The sequence below is a fragment of the Varroa jacobsoni genome, unplaced genomic scaffold, assembly GCF_002532875.2.
Source record: "Varroa jacobsoni isolate VJ856 unplaced genomic scaffold, vjacob_1.0 scaffold_1386, whole genome shotgun sequence".
NCBI classification, from domain to species: Eukaryota; Metazoa; Arthropoda; class Arachnida; order Mesostigmata; family Varroidae; genus Varroa; species Varroa jacobsoni.
The window spans coordinates 403643-423819 of record NW_019214288.1 but is presented as its reverse complement, the minus strand read 5'-3'; the positions used below and the strand labels follow the sequence as shown (position 1 = coordinate 423819).

Sequence of the window (20177 nt, the reverse complement as noted above, 5' to 3'; positions counted from 1 at the left end):
GTAATACGTAGTTTCGTTGCTATTGGCATCCCCGCTGTTTCTACTGGCTGTTGTCAATGCTTAATCTGTTCTTTGTACAGCCAAGGCGAACTAATCATGCATACTTAGATTCTCCTGTTATGCGCTATTTGCGTATTGATCTAGACGGAACAAGAAGATACATTTACGCCGCCAATCGATAATCTTTCATTATCTATGTCCTCTAGTGTGAAGCTGTGGTCATCGTAGGTACAAGCTAAAATGGATCAAAATTTATTCTTGTATCGAGCTGATCGTGACCGTGTGTGGTTTTTTTTTGTTGTTTTTTCGTGTCTTTTTATTACTCACGGCACTATCTGCCACCAGGATTTGAGGGACCGAACTGTGAAGTAAACATCGATGAATGTGAATCAAAACCGTGCGTTCATGGGATGTGTGAAGACGGCGTTGGCGAATTCAAGTGTTACTGCCTGCCGGGTTATGGCGGCGAGCTGTGCGAGTTTGAATATGACGAGTGCGATTCATCGCCATGCGTTAACAACGGTGCCTGCGAGGATCTGATCGCGGGCTACAAGTGTCACTGTGGGCCTGGCTATACAGGACGCCGATGCGAAATTAAAGTAGGTATTATGGAACGTACTGGCTGTCCAAAACATCGGCGCGCCTCCACCTTCAATTGACTTAACAACAAGATCACGTTTCTGTTTATGGATCAGCCGCGCAGATTATTTTCGTCGCCCAAAAGCAAAAAACTTAAACGAAAAACGTAGACACTTGCGAACGTTCCAGTCAAGTATTATCCAAAACCTAAAACGTGGTCAGTTAATTGCTATTTCTCTCTCTCTGAACGTTTGGCAGGTGGATCTTTGCGAGCCGAATCCGTGCGCGGCTCCAGCCACCTGCATCGACCGGGGCAACAACTACACCTGTGTATGCCGTGGCTCCGGTTGCGCGACCCGCGACGAGCTCGACCCATGTTACCCGAACCCATGCCAGCATGGTGGTTCATGCTGGCCCAGCATGGATACTTTTTACTGCTCGTGTCCGCCTGGTTTCGCTGGCGACAACTGCGAAGGTAAAAAAAATGAATACGTGACGACACGAGGCGGGTCGAGAACGAAGGAATTAAAGGGACTGCCGAAAACTAGCATTTATCGACTACCACATAAGACCAATTGTACTATGACGGAGGAGTATGCACCACCACCTGAGTAACGAAGCTCATTCGAGTAGAGTGCTAACATCGAAACGAAACGAATAAAAACCTGGAACGATGAAGCTTTTTTGTACATGAAACAGTTACAAAAATGATTTGTGTCATTAGATCACTGGCGTTGCGAAGTGGTCGTCGGTTGAATTTCCTAAATAATAGTTAACGAAGGAGTACAGAAAAGAATTGCAAGTCGAGGTTCTATAAAAAAAAAAAAAAAGGACTTAATGCTAGGTACGGTTGTTGATTAAAAAATCTTCCTTAGATATAAATATAACAGTATGTTTATCTGACAACGTTGACAGAGAGTAGTTGACTGGCGTCCTTGTCTACGTGGTCGATCGTTTTAGCCTCCTTAATCTGGTCACGTTCAAGTGCGCTATATCATATAAGGACATGCGTGTACCTGATGGGCATTCGTGTGGTTCAGAATGGGTGATGATTTGTATCAACTTACAATATGAGACTTACGGATAAAGCCATATGTATACCTAGCAAAAAGGATCGGAAAAAGCATTCTCCTTTCTGCCTCCCGTGATGAATATTAAAAGAAAGATTCATTTGCATCGATTAAAAACTTTCGTATTCATATAGTTATTATTTTGCCAAAATATTGAATCAGTATTACTATTCCCTTCGATTTGCTACATTCACTCCTTCCAATGCCATCATCTTTACTCATAGTCAGTTACGTTATCCATTCCTATTTACTGTCCGGCTGGTCCACGACTATTATAGCATAACATCCGTAATGTATATTTTTTTTACCGTCGAATGGCATGAAAGCTAGTCACCGAACTGTTTACGGGTGCACAGGGTCTGCCCCCCTCTGTTCATGAAACGATAAAGCGGAGTTATTGGAAAAGCAGACGGCTAATGATGATAGTATTGTATAGTTAATACCGACATAGATCACTTACATGAACCAAGACTGGATGTGGACCAAAGATCAGCGTAATTCCTGGATTCTAATTTCGCGTTTATTTGACGAACGTCAAAAAATCAACAAATAAAGCGCTGTACGGATGGGTTTCGATCATATGAAGACGACATTTTTTTTTCTTTTATATACTGTAGAAATCGCAAGGCGCAATTACTGTGTTGTTATTCTCCGATGTCGTCCCAGTCGAGTTGGAAACATATTCAACCAAATGGTCCTTGCCCGTTTCCGCGTGTCCTCATTTCTGAGAATGGAATACACATGGAACTAAAACATCGTAGCGTAATAAACGCACAAAGGGCTTAGCAAAATCCTTGCCCTCTATGGGTTTCGTTCTTTTTTAACAGTAAGCAAAAAGGTTTGCAACACAAATACTAATATAAACTAGGAGTCAATCCAATTAAGCGCGCTGCACTGTTACTTATTTCTTACAGAGATTGCTTATCCACAAGCGATCGCCGAACGTCGTGTCTATAACCCAGATGACAATCGACGGCCCAGTTCCGAGCGGTTGCATACGATTTACGTGGCGTGTGCGACTTTGGCCGGAGCTTGTGCCCTTGTGGCCATTGCTGTCACAGTTTGCCAATGCCGTCTAGGCCGCCTCAGCTCACCCGACCACCTCACCGCGGATTGCGAGCGACTTAAAGATGATGGTGCTAGTGGACACCTGTGAGTCTTTAGACGGGGTTACTTGTTATTCCTATGCTTTGCTTCGTCCCTTTTATTTGTCAAGGGATAGCAGCAGGCGATTTCCTAGCTTGTCGATTTCCCCCACTCATTCCTGATACGGATCATTCAGCTTCTAGACTAGGCTGAGCAGTTGCATGCCTGCCAATACCATAAACGAGTCGATTATTTTTTTCTATTTTCTCTATGTTGTCCTATATACATACGCTAAAATAATAGGGACTGCACTATAGCCTGTATAAACTGCCCGATGTCAAACGCCGACAACTCTTGACTCGTCTTCAGGTCCCCGTCTTTCATCCTTCTTTTCTTACGACGTGTCTTCCTTGCTAGCGCGTGCGAATGCATTTGCTCTGAACAACCGCTAGTATGAGCTAAGAGCTGGCTTTTAGTTTTCTCGATTCGTATTTACTGTTCCTACCTAGACAACCTGTTTCTTGTTCAGCGACAGCTAAAAGGACCACCGCTCTAGTTCGCGCATTTTTGTCTGACCGTACGCCAGCTGCTCTTCTAGGTCCTCAGCCACCAATATGCGATGACTGGCCTCTCTGAAGGGCCCATAGGCCAAGGTCTTTTCCGTTGGGCTGCTCGTATTTCGTTTCTTTTATTGTCCGGAATAAAATGTCTCATTCACTATATGACGTGGCTTTGTGCTCTTCATGCTCGCCAATGGTGTTGAGTGCCCTTCAGTTTTTCTAGAAGTGTGCAATCGTACATAAAATCCAAAAAAAAACTGAAGTCCTCACTCAGCCCATGTCTGTCAGTGCGAATTAGTGTGTGTGTGTGTGTGTGTGTGTGTGTGTGGACGCGTAAGTCTGTCCGTGCGCCCACCTGTGTGCGCTACCATATCTGTAGAAGCTTGTGAGCCAGTACATGTCTGTGTGCTCGAATTCGAGGTATTTTTGCGCGCAATCTTTTTGTCTGTTGCTGTTGTCACGCATTTTCGTCTGCTATATTCCGCTGTTTTACACCATTTCCGTTAGTAACATATTTTCTGCGCATTCTTAGTGCTCATTCGTTTTTCTCTTTATTTTTTCATTCTTTTTTCTCTTCGCTTCTCCTCTCCATCTCATTTGTTTCGTTCCCCTTTCGATTCTTTTCTTTTACGGCCGCTGGCGTTGCTGTTACCGTACCGCTGCAAAAAGGATACCAGTGGCAGTGTTACTACACTCCCTTTCGCTAAGGTGCTCTTCGAGCTCAGCCCTACGGCGTCTGAAGAGTCTCGCTACGTTCGGTTGTTTGGCGGAGCTCGTAGCTTGTAAGACTAGCGCTACTATCACCTGCTCTGTTGTGATTCTTATTACACTTTTACTGAAGCTGCTTCTCCTGCAGCAATAGCAGCAGTCTCGGTGGCGGCTGGTAAAGCAAGGGCAATGACAGAGACGTCGAAAGCAGAAAAGGAAAATCTGCCTTTAGTGGTCTACTAACGAAAGGAGAAAGAAGAATTGGTTCTTACCCCCCTATAGCTTTTGTGTTCACGCCAAGGAGCGCTCACTTCTCAGTGATAAGGACGGCATTTTATATTTTCTGCTCGATCTGCCTCTGCTATTTGCTGCTGACTCGCCATTAATGTCACGGAAACTAGAAGAACATATCGATTTTTGAGACCCAACTTTCCATCAACTTTCCCGCTCCACTTAACATGGCTTTGACATGACCGCATGTTTTTTTTTATTTCGTCCCGCACTAGATATCTATTGTCGGTTTTGCTTGCATTGTTTTACCCTGCCCAGAATTTTTGGGTCGACTAGCGGCGCACTATACAGATCTAGTTGGTTTGGTCATTTCGAATGGGAAACTTGTTTGTATCATAAATGATGTGGTAGAAACGATTATAAAAATACACAATTCTCTTGTTCTTCTTTTTCTTGTTCGGTCCTATCGCCAGCGCAGACGAGGACCCACTCTTTCCGGAGACAAGCTCTGCCTTCCTTGGCAACGCTTCTAGACTGCAGCACCTGATCGGCGATCAGTGCATCCACTCAAAACATTTCCAGCATCAGCAAAGTCTTCAGCAGCGTATCTACTCGAGTGACATGCCGATCGATTCAATGCGAACGCCGTTGCTTTTCCCGGAACCAGCTGACCACGGACACTACTGAGCCATAGACTTGATATATATATATATATATATTATTATTATATCAAGCAAGCGTGTGCACCAACAAAGTCGTTGCCGTTATTCGACTCAAGTTCATTGCCATATGCAAAACTGTTGTCTAAATAATTAGAGCCGCTGGGCCAGTAATTACTCTGCTATGTAATTGTATTATGGACATTACCGTGCTGTACTAACGAGCATTCCCACAAACTCATATAGGAAGACTTAACCCAACCCTACGTACACATATGCTCCCTGAGAAATAACTCAAGATAGCTCGATGGGCTACACACCACGAATCTGATGCTACTACATCCAAATGAATATTATATACATAGACTCGCTGTGGGAGTATTCTTAACAAGCATCGGAGAAGCATAGATTTAGGATGGCAAAAATGTAAATCTCTTGTATGTAATATCACGAGTCGGCATCGACCGCTCATTGTATGAGCTACCGGTAAACTAATGACCGATACCTATAATGGTTTCTTGATCAACCCCAGCAATTCTTCAATTTAAATCCAGTGCCAGATTTGAACAAGGAAATAGGGCGTCTGACTCGAATAGGTAGCCGGCATCATTGCTATTTGTAGATTTTATTTTATTCATAAATCTATTAAAATTCAAATATCAACAAATCTATTGTTGAACACGTGCAACGAAAGGTTTCATCATGGTTTCAACAAACCAAACAGTGATCATCAAAAAGGCAGGTTGACGGTGGAAGAGAAAGGGCTTAGGTCAAAAGGACAAACTGATGAAGAAACTGTGGTCGACGTCCAACTGCCATTGCAGACGATACGAACGAGCTAGAAAATGGCGATGATAGCAACTGGACTACCTGGCAGGTAAGTCGCATTGCATCTTCTGCTGCAAATGATGCGCGGAAATATGTCATTAGTTAAGTCGCTCATAGCAAAAACGCCACTAGATCTTTCCGCAGCAGCCACGAATCAACTCATAAAGGCAGTCGCAAAGACAGAAGCCATCAATTTTTACAGCAGTTCCGTATTTTCATATTAAGCAAACAAGAAGGCATATAGGCAAGAGCAAGCTCCAATGGGGCGAGTCGGGTCGAGCCGGAGTGCATAGCCTTAACAAGTTGCCCGCTGCAGCAGTTGCAAAATGCTAATCTGCTGCCCTCCGACCTCGTTATCACAACCACCGTTGTCACGATTGCCAAAGATGCAGCGGCTGCCACGCTTACATCATGACGACTTGCTATCGCCGTCATTCGTAAATATATATCGTGCATCCTGTCGATCGCATAGTAGACCAGAAGTGGCCTGCAGGACTGCACCGACGACGACATCGATGTGAAACGCGAATGAAGCTATGAAGGGTCCGCAGAGGAGAGAAACAGAGCGAGTCGTAGTCGGGGTTCCGAGAGCTGACTTATGGGTGGTAAAAGAGTACAGCTTATAGACTATGCTGTGGTACGCGGAAAAGCTATTGACAGCGTCGAGCCTAGGATAAAAACTCACTCGGAAATGCTTTTGGTAGCTGCACTCCTGGTTGCAACTGCAGTTCCTCCTGTGTGGTGATGCTAGGAGAGTCGGAAAACTGTGTGAGACCGCTTGAGGAACTTCGACGAAGAGTTTCGTTCGTAGTAGTAGTAGTAGTAGTGTTGGCGATCGGAAAAAGCTCACTGGCTGTTGAAAGCGAAGGAAAACCAATCGAAAAAGGCCATGTTATTCTACACTCATACAGCCGGGGGTTTCATCCACGTGAATATAAACGGCTCAAGAGTACCCACACCTACATTACGACGGGTGCACTCCTGCCGGCTGCAGCTAGTTCCGTAACGACAGTGCTCCTGGCCGTGACCAGTGACTGTAGCTTGCTTGCAACTTGCTCAGTTGTTGGGACGATGAAATATTTCTGTATGGAGCGATAACCATGTTAGAAGGGAACTTGTGGTAAGAACGCTAGCTAGAATATTAGGTACGGTTAAACCATATGTGGGCAACAGGCTGTTAACGCTGCATTAAGAGAAGACCCGAAACGGGAGACATAGTTCGGGGGAAGAAAACTCACGGAGTTTGAAATAGCGGGGCAGGCGCTGGGCGCGTGTGGTATGTAAACTGTACTATGATCCATCCAGTTACTTATAGTGATGTAGGTAAGAAGCGATATGGTGGGCAGATATATGTGAAGAAAAAAGGAATCGGTTTAGAGAATAAGATGATGAAATAACAAGGGAAAGGAGAGAGATAAGATGACGACTGGAGTAAATACCAAGAGTGCAGGTTAGGATGGGATGATGGCTAAAAATGAAGCCACAATGATCTTAATAATGATAAATATAGTAACATAATGGCGATGACGCTGGCGACGTGAAAAAGAAAAGGCTGGAGAAGTTACAAAACAAGATGAACTGAGAGATAGCAGGAAGACAGCAGCAGGCAAATGAGCGATTATACATGCACGAAAGTCCTATGATACAACAAGATAATAAATGAGAAACCGGAATAACACATTCACCTGTTACGAGAGATAGAAACCAAACGTACGCTGGTACACAAATCTGATCTATAGAGATAATTCATATCTCTACAAGGGAACAGACGGTAGGTGAGGGGAGTCATTGGTGCCCAGACCATGCCAAACTGTATTCTTCCAGGCACGTACGCACTAAGTGATCATTTTGGGCATGTATGAGGAACGACGAAGTCGACGACATATTTTTTTCATCTCATGGACCTCATGGCGGCGATAGTAGATCCGCTGCTGGCTAGAGTCAGTGAGGCTGCTATTAAAGAGATGAAGAGGCAACTTCATTTGTAGATTGCTTGTTTTTTTTAGACGACGATAATTTCCTTCGTTTTTTATTTTGCTAGTCATATTCCTTCCCTTGTCAAGCTGATTATTTGTTTTTATTCATATTGTTCGACGACGAATTGGGTTGTCCGCCCTTCATTACTTCTACAGACCCATTCGGGCCATAGTGTCTATGGACGTGCGTAGCGCCCTCGGGGAAGGCGCAAACTTGACAAACCGAAGACCAGCGTAAGAACAGGGCCAAACAGTCTATATTTAGCAATGGTGCTCGCTGCCGAAATCCGAAACAGCATCTTCTCCTAATGTCATCCATTCGTCATCGTTGCATTTAGGGTACCATCAAACAGGTGTATGGCTGTCTGGCACGTCCCCATGACGCGTAATTACTTGAGTATGCAGACGACCAGCAGATTTGAAATGAGATTCATTATGCTTTTCTTATTCGGGATAATACGTCGACCACAAGAACAATAGCAGTGTTCGGAGGACGCGTTGGATAGATAGATATATATATATATATATATATATATATATATATACAATAGAATGTTTTCATTTCTCCGATGATGACAATAATGCTAAAAATGTCGAAAAAGAGGAGCATAACGATGAAAGACTTTTATGATTATTCTAATAGTGATGATGATTTTAATTTCGTTAACACCGCGGTGAGTCTCGTTCCCATACATATACTTCTTGCTTCTGTTACAACAACAAACAAAACACAACAACATTGAATGAAAATTATAATAAACAATGACGTTTGCAAGAATCTTCATCGTTTTTGTGTTGTCCTTGTCTTCTTTATTTTTGAGAGATTGTTACTATAGCGCTATAACTTGGTCGTTTCATTCATACACAACGTCGGGAATGTAATAGGTGTTTTAGCATTGCACCATTTTACGTGAATGCGTGTCGCACTTAGGTATTTGTTTATAGGACAGTACTGTTTATGCCCTGCTTTCTTCGCGTACTCTCCTTTGTAGCTTCTGGACTAATTTCCGTGCTGGTAGTATGTGAACTCACACGCCTGTCCAGTGGCCCTGACAGACCCCTCGTTCCGTTCGCCACTGATACGATCTCGACCGATGGAAGTGGTATATAACGACGAGACAGTTGTGTACCGGAGGGACTGTTGTTGATCAAACGCTGTACAGCTGCGTTTGGAAGGAGAGTGACACAAGAGTGGCAACAGCAGCAGTAAAAAGGACAAAGGTAGTAACGGAAGCATCTATATCCATGTTGATATTGCCCAGTTTCTATGCTCTTGTTCAGAAAGCAATAATTTGAAACGATCCCTCTCATTCGCACAGATCGTCGATGATGGGCCTCTCTTTTACAAAGACTACACCATGGCAAGCGTCGCTAGTCAAGAAAGCAGGCACTATATCGCACTTGAACGTGTTGCTGCTGTTTTCCATTTGTCCATCTCCCTTTCTTCCACTCACCTCCTTTTTTACCTCTGTCTCTTTCTCTGCATTTATTCACTGTCCCTTCTCATGGCTCGAGCACCTTGGCTTGGCGATAGTGCTTTTCCGACTAACGCAAACGAACAGACAGAAAAAAACACCCCACAGAGTTCCCCATTATTGACATCAAGCTGCTTTTCTCTGGCTCTATAACGCGATCTATGACTCCGTGGTTCTTAAAGCGTTTGTTGGGGCCGGACCGCCTTTGCCTGCCCCTTTCACCAAAAAAATCCAAGAGATCTCCGGACTTCAGCGCTTGCCCCACAAAACGCCGACAGTGACTCCTCATCGTTCCCCGGTTATTGGCAGCCAGTCAATTTCCAAATATTTTGGTCTCTTCCCAACTGGCCCACCAATACCCTGTCCATCCCTTTTTGGTTTTTGGGCATGCGCTTACTGCTGAATCCTTATCTTTTCCTTTCTTTCTTTCACGCTCTGTTTTTTTTGTTTTCCTTTCGCCCTCCGTCTTCAGCTACGTTATCTGCTTTCCCTTCATCCAGTGTAGTGACCTCGCTACCACGCTTCGGTAGAATCCGGATAGTTGGTTGAGATCCATCCGCCACTATGACGACCCAACCACGTTTTCGAAGATGCAAGAGCCACTCAAGAAGAAGTTTCACGGAGAGTCCCCTTTGAGGTTATTTCCATTCCAGCCGGCTAGCTCTAAAGCTTGGACCTTTCTTTAACGAACCTCAATGGTCATCTGGTCAATGGTCGACACTGCGGGTAATGTTCCAAGTTATCAGGATGAGGTACCTTCACTAGCCTACACTAGTGCCTATGTTTGGATGATTCGAAACGACACTTAAGAACAATTGCTGCCGCGGGGTCGTAGTGGTATTTCCTTGCATGGCTTAACTGACCAGCTCGTCGGCTATTTTCACTGAAGTATCCTTTTGATATCGCCTTTTTCTATCTCACTAATTAGTTAATTTTATTCGGAATCAAATAGGCTATATAAATAAAAATAAATGCTTATTATATTTGTGTGTTGCTACTATCGAAGTGACAAAGTCGACACAGTAATTTGTCTTCTAAATCGCACATAAATGTGTCCGCATACAGTACATGCAAGCCAGTGAATAGTAAAAAAAATCTATTTCGAAATGTTTTGCCAAAGGCCATATATATCTTATATGATATGCCAAAAATGTATGCTTGTCCTAGCAACAGAAGCGATAGCAACATAGGTATACAGCGCAACTGTTATGTACATACACAAAAAGACATTCTACTCATTGGTAAAGGTACATGTCTGTCAGTCAGTCAATCAGTCGGTCATGCTACGTGGATAGTAAGAGTGTTAAATTATTACACGTGTATAGGATAAGAACAGAAAGAAGAGACTAAGAAGGGTCGAAAGAAGTCCAGCGTTCAGCTCGCTGTTGGAAGAACTTCTAGGTGGAAGCATATGGAACAAGAGAAATCTCCTGAGCCGTCGTTTACTCTGAAACGAACGGTTTTTCGGTAGCTGCTTCAAGAACCTTAGACCCGGCTGTTAGAGCTGTTGGGCTTAGGGAAAGCCGTTCTGCGGCTTGCCTTGAAGGGGACTTTGTGTGTACGTCTGGTCCGTTGGCTGAACGGTGCAAACCGCTACATGGAGAATGGCGGTAAAGAAATCCCCTTGGAGAATGCTCCGTAAGTTGCTTGTGCCGCTTTGCTGCTATCTTCTTTAAGCACACAAGATCTTACTGAAGCAGCGGCAGTAGCAACAGGACAAACTCTAGCAAAGGCGTCATCACCCGCGGTATATGCACATTTTCTCTAGCGCCTTTTCCCATATCCGGTCGCAATGGAAGGCTGTTTCCTTGTTAGTGACATAAGTCACGCGATCACCACGTCCTGCACACACTTCCAATGCCAAGGCAGAACGGTCACGAGAAAGGAAAAGCAGGCTGCGGGACAGAACAAGCGAAGAAGCTTGCTAAAAGAACAACCACGGAAAAAAAGGAGACGTGAGCATGTGGCTGTGCGTGTGTTTAAAGCCTCCATTGTGTGTATGTGTCCGTACGAGAAACGGAAGTATAGGATACAGGATGATGCGTAGGGGCAGCACAAGCAGTGACAGAAGGCAACAGTCGCCAAAAATGAGGCAACAACGGTATGACAAAAAGGCTTATCTCGCGCGCGGATATTTATGCATTAGAGTTGTACCGATTGTGCAAGTTTTACGTGCATACATTCATAATAACGGAGATTTTCATTTTCGGCCAATTAGACATTCAGCAGACGTTTGTCGTATACAAGAGCTGTGTTACATTATTTGACCGAGATGAATCATTTGCAGAATATAAGAACTGACATAAAACATCTAAGTAGGATAAAGATTTACACGAAACATGTTGGCACTGAACCGGGCCCCTTAAAAGATATATCTTAATCTCACCGTATACTACCTTGTGCGCCATAAATAAAAAAACAACATAAACAATATATATATATATATCCTTTATTTTCTGCTAGGTACAAAACTGTTCACCAAAGTTCCAAAGCCTTTATAAATATAGTTGCCTGTGTATTCCAGCCCTTGCAAAAGATATTATTAATCTGCATGCAAATCTGTTTTGCGCAAAGATCAGACCCTTTACTTTGACGCTATGAAATGTATTAGGTTTAATAAAACGGGTGGTACACGATTCGAATTATACCAGCTACTATACACCTAAAGCTCAAGGATTCCTTTATCTACTTGATTATATCCCAATTATATGGGTTAAGTGACCACTATAACAACCCGTAGACGTAAAGTATTTGCTACCTACAGTATTCGCGAGATACGTTCACGTAGCATTCTTTGTGCATTCAAACATCTTTAGTCTCTGTGCGTGAGACGCTGCATCTTGTGAATGATGACATTGGCAATTCAATAGCCTTATTGCCCTATTGTCATTTAAAAGGCCGAATGCTCCGGTTGTAAGAATCGTTCATTAAATTTTTAATGAGAAGTGCCGCGTTTGAAAGATCATAAAAAGTTTGCAAGTTATGTTTTATGTTATTACCTAACGCAGACCTTCAAACATTTATTACTTCAACGAGAGAGCGGTCAAATAAGCTTTTCATTGATCTTATAAATGGTGACACTTCTGGGATTACTTCTCAATATCTCAAGGTTATTTCGCCGGTAATTTGATGTCTGTCTATTCTGATTAATCCTTAACGACCTAAGAGCTCGATAATCTGCTTGAAGATAATATGGCACATGGTTTGGGCCAGTGATTTTCTAGTAGGCACATCTCTGCAATGCTAACTTTTGTAGTGTACTTGATTTAGTATAAGCTATGCTGTAAGAGGAGTTTCCAAGTTCTATGTAGACGTCTATGTAAGTCTGCTTAAACGTTTATATTGATGATATAACAGAACTTTTCATGACGAAATTTCATTGTAGAGAGTACAAACAGTGCCCTGAATTTCTAAATACATTGCTAAATAAAACTTAAGTCCTGAAAATAAACGAGCTCTATCCTATTCTCTACCATTCTATCAGATGTTTATAACAGGTCGTACAATTTCACTCTTATTCAGATCCATTGGGATTTTATTGGCATACAGCCTAACGCTACATTGAATCCTACGACAAGGCAGTGCCGGATCCCACCCTCTGAAAAGGCAAGGCTGTCGACAAATAACTTTTCGATAGGCTGCTTTCAGTTAACCCTATAAAATCCCTATTACTACTTTTTTAAAACAAGGCGGTATTTATTGTTACCTGACAGCAGCAACAGCAGCTAACAAATATGCAACAAGCATTTCCTTGAAGAGATATACGAAGCTACTCATTATCGTGCTTTTGGGCCATTGCGCCGCTGTGTCTGGGATCACGCCTTTGATCAGTTCGACCACCTTTTTGTTTACTAATCTTACTCAATGCGTGGCTCTAGCAATTGTGTAGAGGTTTTCATTAGACTGCTACGACAGAAACATGCAGAAAAGACTAAGTGTTATGTTAGCCAGGGCTATTCTCGTTATATGGACCATATATACATTACGCTTAAACTCGGTCCGAACCTCCCGGAAGCGAACATCAATTTTGCAGTAACCAACCGTCAAATTTGTCCTATACATTTAACCGCATAGATGCTTCAACTCAATGTGGTTGAAATGGCGCAAAGTCGGCACGGGAGATGGCGTGGTGTTGGGCTAGCTACACTTAGTTCGTCAGTAGCGGTCGCTTGCGTTAACCGGGCGACTCGTTTAGAAGAGAAACGGAAGTTGGTTTCCGGTGAGCGACAAGTAACGCTAACAACGCTGAACCAGCCGATTAACTAAAGAAGTAAGCTTTCAAGCGTCTGCCTGCCGGCCGTCAGCTCGTCTTCATGTTGAGCTCAATTCAGCGTCTCCGGAACCGCTGACGCGGATCTGGAAGGAAAGCGTCCGCTGCAGCACGAGCGGCAGCGACTACAGGAGTTACATCAAACGACGAGCTGAAGTAGTGGATCCGTATCCTTCATGAGGACAGCACTTCAATAACTCAGGGAACAAAAAAAAAGCAGACAGTGAAAGACGTATAGCATAGCACATTATTTGCGGTATCTAAGCATATATAGGCGAACAGAACAAAACAGAAGACAAGTGCAGTAAATGAAGAAAACATAAGAAACATGGCTAAAATTCGAGAGGAACAAGCTACTGGTCCAGAAAGTCGTATGTTGGCTGAGGGTCGGCGAACGCTGCCCACCGTGGAATCGCTATGCCGCTGTTGGTTGTAGCAGCGAGGGAACCCAGATGGCAACGTCAGGACAAAGTGGGTAACAAAGAAGAGCCCCCGATTGATGTAGGAAGAAGGACATTAGACACGCCTAGATGTACAGCAAGAGTGGAAAGCGAAATAGAGACGGTCGACACGCAGAGAGAAGACGGTCAGAGGGAGTGAGCGCTGAAGAAAGGATCCAAATGGAATGTGACAACTTCGGATGTGATGTACTCTGGAAGGCGCACGCTAGCGGAACAGGTTATCGCCGCGTAAATAATACGGACAACCTGTATAATTAACTAGGTAGGTAGTAGGCTAACAATTTCATGAACACATGTACACAATAAAAGAAAAAAAAAAGGTACTAAAGACAGACAGACAGACAGACGGAAAGAAGGACTCTATGCGACACTTCTATGAGACACTGAGAGAATAGGCCACCTGTGGGCCGACCAGATGAATTTGGTAGCAGAGGAAGACAAACCAATCAATTCGAACAGCAGTGGATCAACTGTGAACTGATTTCCCTTACTACCAACTCTGTCTCCTAAGGCACAGTATCTTAAGTATGATTTGTGTAAGCAGACTGTTCTTGCGTTAATAGTGAGTAGAATATAGTGTCGTTATTTACCAGATGCCATCAACTATTCGTATTCATCTGTACCATTATACTCGGATAGGATTTATCGATCGCTTGGGTAGCCGGTCAATGGACATAAATAGTAAGCGATAAATTCATAGTCGTCAAGCAAAGGCTTATAGATAGGCATGCAGATGGGCTTTTCTTTACGTTCGACTTCCAGATGGATCGGAAAATGCTCCAAACGACAAAGACTGCATAGTTGAGCTATTGAATTTGTTGTTCATAAGTAGATGAGGAACAATCGCAGCAGTTATCAGTTGATCAGACCGTACATATGCTTTATACACAATGCATCGTTGTGTTTGTTTGTCAACAGTTTTCACTGAGAACTCTATGTGAATTCGGACGGCGTGATTCCGCTCGAGCATCGTCGAAATCCGACAATTCTATTTTTACTTTTCTTCGCTACCTCTAACTATACAGCTTCCAAATCACGGCAGTCTTTGGATTTCTAAGCACGTAGTAGGCCTTTCTCACTGTTTCGGCCACTCGGCACCAGCCGATGTCTCCACTGCCAACAAACTCCGCCAAATTAATAGAGTTCCAAATTTTCGTGTCTCAAACAAAACATCTAGTTAGTTACTATTTGTTTAGTTCATTGTACTGAACTAACCTGAATAGTAGAATTAAGCTGAATTTTCCTTCATTAACGAACGCCTCCATTTGGGTCAAACGAAACCACAAAATGACCAGGCCCAGCTGAGAGCAAGTAACACTTGAGAATAGTCACCTCATGTCCAACTAGGTGCTGAATGGAAAAAAAGTACTTACTTGAAACAGCCATATTCCTCAAACCTCAAACACTTGTCAGTTTTTATAGACCAACAAACTTTGCCTCAATATAAAGAATTAGTCTAGGTTAGTGCATGGCAAGGCTTTTCCCGTGTTTCAAGTTGCCGATGTATTATCACTCTTACACCTACCAAACACAGCCCCAACCAGTTTGAAGTAAATAAGCTAAGTTGTAGTTACGGTGTAACCAGTTCGAATGGACCACGTAACTTAGGAACATTAATTTTAAAAGATAACTTCTTATAAAACGTTCAGTATGGTCCTGTATGCAGTGGCGTTCGTACAAGTCTGTAGAGACTTTCTTTGTGATTTATTAAAAGAACGCATTGATAACACGTTTCTATAAATTATTGTACAAATTATTGTGTAGTAAATTTGTGCAGCTAACAAAACTTTTAGCTTATATGAATTATAAAAAGATGTTTGATGCATTCACGATATAATAAAAAATGCCATACATCCTAGGGATTGACACATAACAGCAAACGTTCATGATTATTGCGTCACCGGAGAGTTGGGCCTATGACAAAGCTTCCATTTTTGTTGGCTACAAACGTACAGGCCTACGTAACGAATTTACCACCGAATTACCATCTATATATATATATATATATATATATATATATATATTTCAGGTGACTTCAATTTATAAGCATCTCTCCATATATCTTTGGCTAGAGCAAAGGCAGCTACCTACTTCATTATTGAGAACTAGTCGGTGTATATCTATTTCTTTGCAAATGGACTTAGTAGAATGATTCTGGATACGCCTCCCGTCTTCGTTAAGACTTTTGCCCCCAAAAACGTACACTGTTTTTTGCAGAATGTTGTCATGCCCACGCTGACTATGTTTGCGCATAGTGGCTGGGAAAAGTTCGCCACTTTTCCTCTGCTTACTTTTATCCTTCGCTAGAATACTTTTAGCTTGGAGCCCTTGCTATGCTTAATTCTGCGATAGCTCCAGAGAGCTGCAACTGACAGATGTAAAAGCCACTCAATATGCTCCTGTTTAGAAAATTGCTATTATATATAGATATTGGCTTTAATATCGAGGCTTGCATACGGCGTGAGAGTTCGCATCCAATATTTAGTTACATACTGAAGACTGCACTGGATCCTAAATGACGGAACGCCAGAACCACTAAACTAACAAAAACCTGAAAGGCACGTTTGTTCGAATAAAACAATACCTTGATTCCTTGGGTCTCTATTCTCAAAAATCCATGGTCAGCTATTGAATTTGGCACACTGCCTTTGTCTTGCCATTGCAGGACATAAACCTATTCCAAGGTAAATATTTTCAAGTTTCCAATCAAATGGAGTGCCGTTTTTTATTCGGCGACGACTTTATTTTTAGCACAACGAGATACCAGCTATATTACGGCGTCCGATACGAATATATTAAACATATAATATACATACAAGTACTGACTGACTGACTGTTGATATAGCAGGAGACACATTACCACATCATATTATCACAACATACAGTTGCAAGACACCTTGAGAAAAAACCGAGCTCATCTCTCCCGAACAACGCTTTTCCAGCAATTTTTCTTTGTTTAACTCTCAGAGCTGTCGATCCTTTCTATTATCTTCTTGCTTACACCCCACAACGCACCTGCCAAATGCTGAGCAGTTATTCCATGACCAGCTATGACATATGAAAAAATAACACAAGCTTGGCCAAATGTAACTAATAAGTACCGCTAGTCCGCGCACACAAGCTTTATTACCGCTTCGAGCCGTAAAAATGCAAAGAGGCATTGCCAATGGGATTGTTGGAATCACCTACGGCAAGCCAATGCAAAGATTTTGAGGTTACCCTTAGATTTTGTATGTCTATGCAAATTACACGACCATGGTAAAAAGTTTAAAACGATCTTTATAAAACATGAGAATAACTTTCTACTGGTAGTTTACAATTTACATTAGCTTAGAATTCTTCTTGATAACTCTTTAATTATTCTGTATAAACACATCAATGGTGAACTCGCTCGAAGCAAACGGTAGGGAATAAACGTATTGGAATTGAACGCAATGTCGAAGAAGCCCGATAACCGAGTGCACGAGCAAAGATCAGTAAAAGTCGATCATGGGATAGCTGGCTTTTGCGTATAGGGACACTATCCGATAGATTTTACCTATTGCTTACAAAGCAAGCAAAACAGATTTCTATTGCACAGCCACTAAATGTTTTGAATGAATATTGTTTTTATTGTAGCGCAGTAGCTACGGCGCGCCCAGTACACAGATACTTGACGAAAGTTAATTGGGCACTGAAATCGGGAACGGGTGCCAAAAACAGGGTCCTATGTTGTTGCCAATCAGTTGGCCTCAAGGAGCGTCAACTTCTTAAGGAAAAATTGAGTGATGTTTTCTTCGATCAATTGTTTCAAAAAGCAAAACATGAAATAACGAATGCTCACATGTAGTTCAGTGTTTGATTTCAAGAATTACCGAGTTATCGGTTAATTATTAAGTAACTAATTCAGCAACTAAGTTAGAAAGATGGTCCCCCTAACCGTCTTACCACAGGCTCTTGAACATGGCTATACATTAAAAATCTGTAGTCATTTCCGTAGGATATTCATTTCTATAATGTCAGTGTTTACAGGCTACTAGTTATGAAATATGCTAACTATTGAACACTATACCACTAGCATGGTTGATCAGGTAATTGGCCCATTTTTCGCTGCCCAACTTCTTTCACTCCACTGTGACATCACATATTCTATATCTCTTGCCCGGATTAGTGTATAAGATCTGCACGTTGCATTAAGTCCTCCATATGACACGGCCACGATGCGGCACGTCTAGAAGAGTCCATGCAATAGTCACGTGACGTTTTACGTAGCGGTACGTCCCTTTTTCCACCGTTACCAGACATCAACAGCATCGAATACTAGCAGCGTACGATACAAAGCCGCTACGGCAAAGAGTGCATATCAAGCATACTGTTTGCTTCTCCTGTTACCCCTGTGCCCATCGCCGCTTCCTGCTATCTTTGCATATCTGCCGACCGGCAGCGGAAACCATCAACAGGCTAACCTAGACGAGTTGACGGAGGAATGGTTCAAATCGCCGTACCGATAGCTCGGTGGTTCCTTCACTGGCTCTTCTTGTATGCATATAAATCATACGTTTTGTAGCCTCTTGCCGCGCTATCGAGGTGCTGTCTTACCATGTCTAGCTAGCCGACTGCCGCGGAGCGCCTTTGCCCTCTGAACGACCTCGCTGAAAGTCCACTTCAGAACCGGTCCGCTGAAAGACCGGTTCAATGCCTAGCCACATGCGAACAAAGAGACTCACAGAAGAGTGTCATGTTTTTGGCAGTGATACGACAGAGGAGAAAACTTTTTCGCACACCCAGTTTCCTTCGAGCTACAACTTCTGCAACCTTGGATTCTGCGGTTACAAAAAAAAAGCTTTAAAGAGATGGAACAACTGTGAGAGCCGTTTCCCTTGGGAGTGCGTTATTCTGCGCTCTGCTGCTCGGAGAGGTGGGCTACGTCGTATTTTATGATGCCTTCAGCAAGAAGGACGCTGCTTGGGATAGTAGAGCATAATTATGGTAAAAATACTTAGAATGACAATAGGCCTGGGCGCACTATGAAATAGCATCCTTGAGCATCTTTTCTGTTGTCAAATATGTTCCTTTATGGTAGGCTATCACCAAAAAATCCTTTAAGCTGTATGTTCGGGTCCGCCGTTAAGGGACATTGCGTTATTCAGGTATGACACTGCTACAGCCAACATATATATAGAAGGTGTAGGCGAATACGTACATTTGTCCCAAACCTATCTCGGCTGTTTCAGCCACCTTCCATGGACCCGTATACGTGCGCCTGCATATGCATTAGGTGGGTATATGCGATCGGAACTGCGTGCAGTGTTGACACGTTTCCACCCAACAACTAGTCGATACGCAATAACAACAATAAGTAGAAACTGACATTCAAACGTGTGATGTCCTGATGGAATGGAATAACAAAGGGATACACTACGATCTTAGTTGGCTAGAGAGTTCAACGAGACGGAGCGAAAAATGGCATAAAGGAATCCCAACGACAATATCGATAGTACGCCAATACAAGGGCACGGAAGTAGGACAATATTCAATTTGCTCGTTGTCAGGCCGGTTGTTAAGCTGATTGGCAGCCTATTCAATTAATGGGTGCCGTTTCATTCAAAAGTGAATGAAGGAATGAATGATTGATTTTATTACTAACCTAGGTTAAACTCTCCTACGGACACTGAACGAGGTTAATTCGAAGTTATGTAAATCAATTTGTGTTAACAGTATTGATCAGGTTTGTTTGGGGCAGTAACACCTGAATTGTTTACTACGTTCATCGGTATTCGCATCATACGCGTAGCAACAAGCTTTTGTTAGGTGGCTCGTGTTGTATATTTTTCTAATTTGTCAACAACAACGGTGTTAGCAGTCTCCCATTAGACGGATCGATCTGCTGTGCACAACAAAGTACAATAAATTATAAAGCCGCACAGTCTCTGCTAATTTTAAGCGACACGAGGATATGACCTCGGCTACAGAGGAAGTAAGAACTGCTCGCATTACCCCTAAATAGTTTTGTGTGGTCACAATATCCCCATTGAGTATGCTATTTCTAAATATCGTTCCAGGTATATAATGTTCGGCTAAATACAATAAAGTGTCGTTAGATATCTCAGTACCTTTTAACTTATAAGAGAAAACGAGCTTTTTTCTTCGCACAAACAAACAGTAGCCAATCGTATCAATAATAAATAAACGTTCTGCATAACTAAAGCGTGTTTCTAACATGTCTTACCATTGCTTCGACACCACCCAACAGACGGCCAATTCCGTTTTCATAATACAACCGCTTGACAATGTA

At 42.7% G+C, this 20177-nt stretch overlaps 1 protein-coding gene across 2 annotated transcripts in view; it reads left to right on the top strand.

Annotated features, from left to right (window-relative positions):
• LOC111269451 (uncharacterized) overlaps positions 1-8481 on the top strand; it is a 43533-nt gene extending 35052 nt beyond the window's left edge. Inside the window, exons 6-9 of one of the 2 annotated variants that reach the window (XM_022849055.2) lie at positions 346-599; positions 838-1054; positions 2564-2801; positions 4708-8481. In XM_022849055.2, coding sequence (XP_022704790.1) covers positions 346-599; positions 838-1054; positions 2564-2801; positions 4708-4921 — 923 coding nt within the window. In that variant the 3' untranslated portion in view covers positions 4922-8481. The remainder of the gene's footprint in view (positions 1-345; positions 600-837; positions 1055-2563; positions 2802-4707) is intronic. The other variant, XM_022849057.2, reaches the window with a different exon arrangement.
• Positions 8482-20177: the final 11696 nt, after the last annotated feature.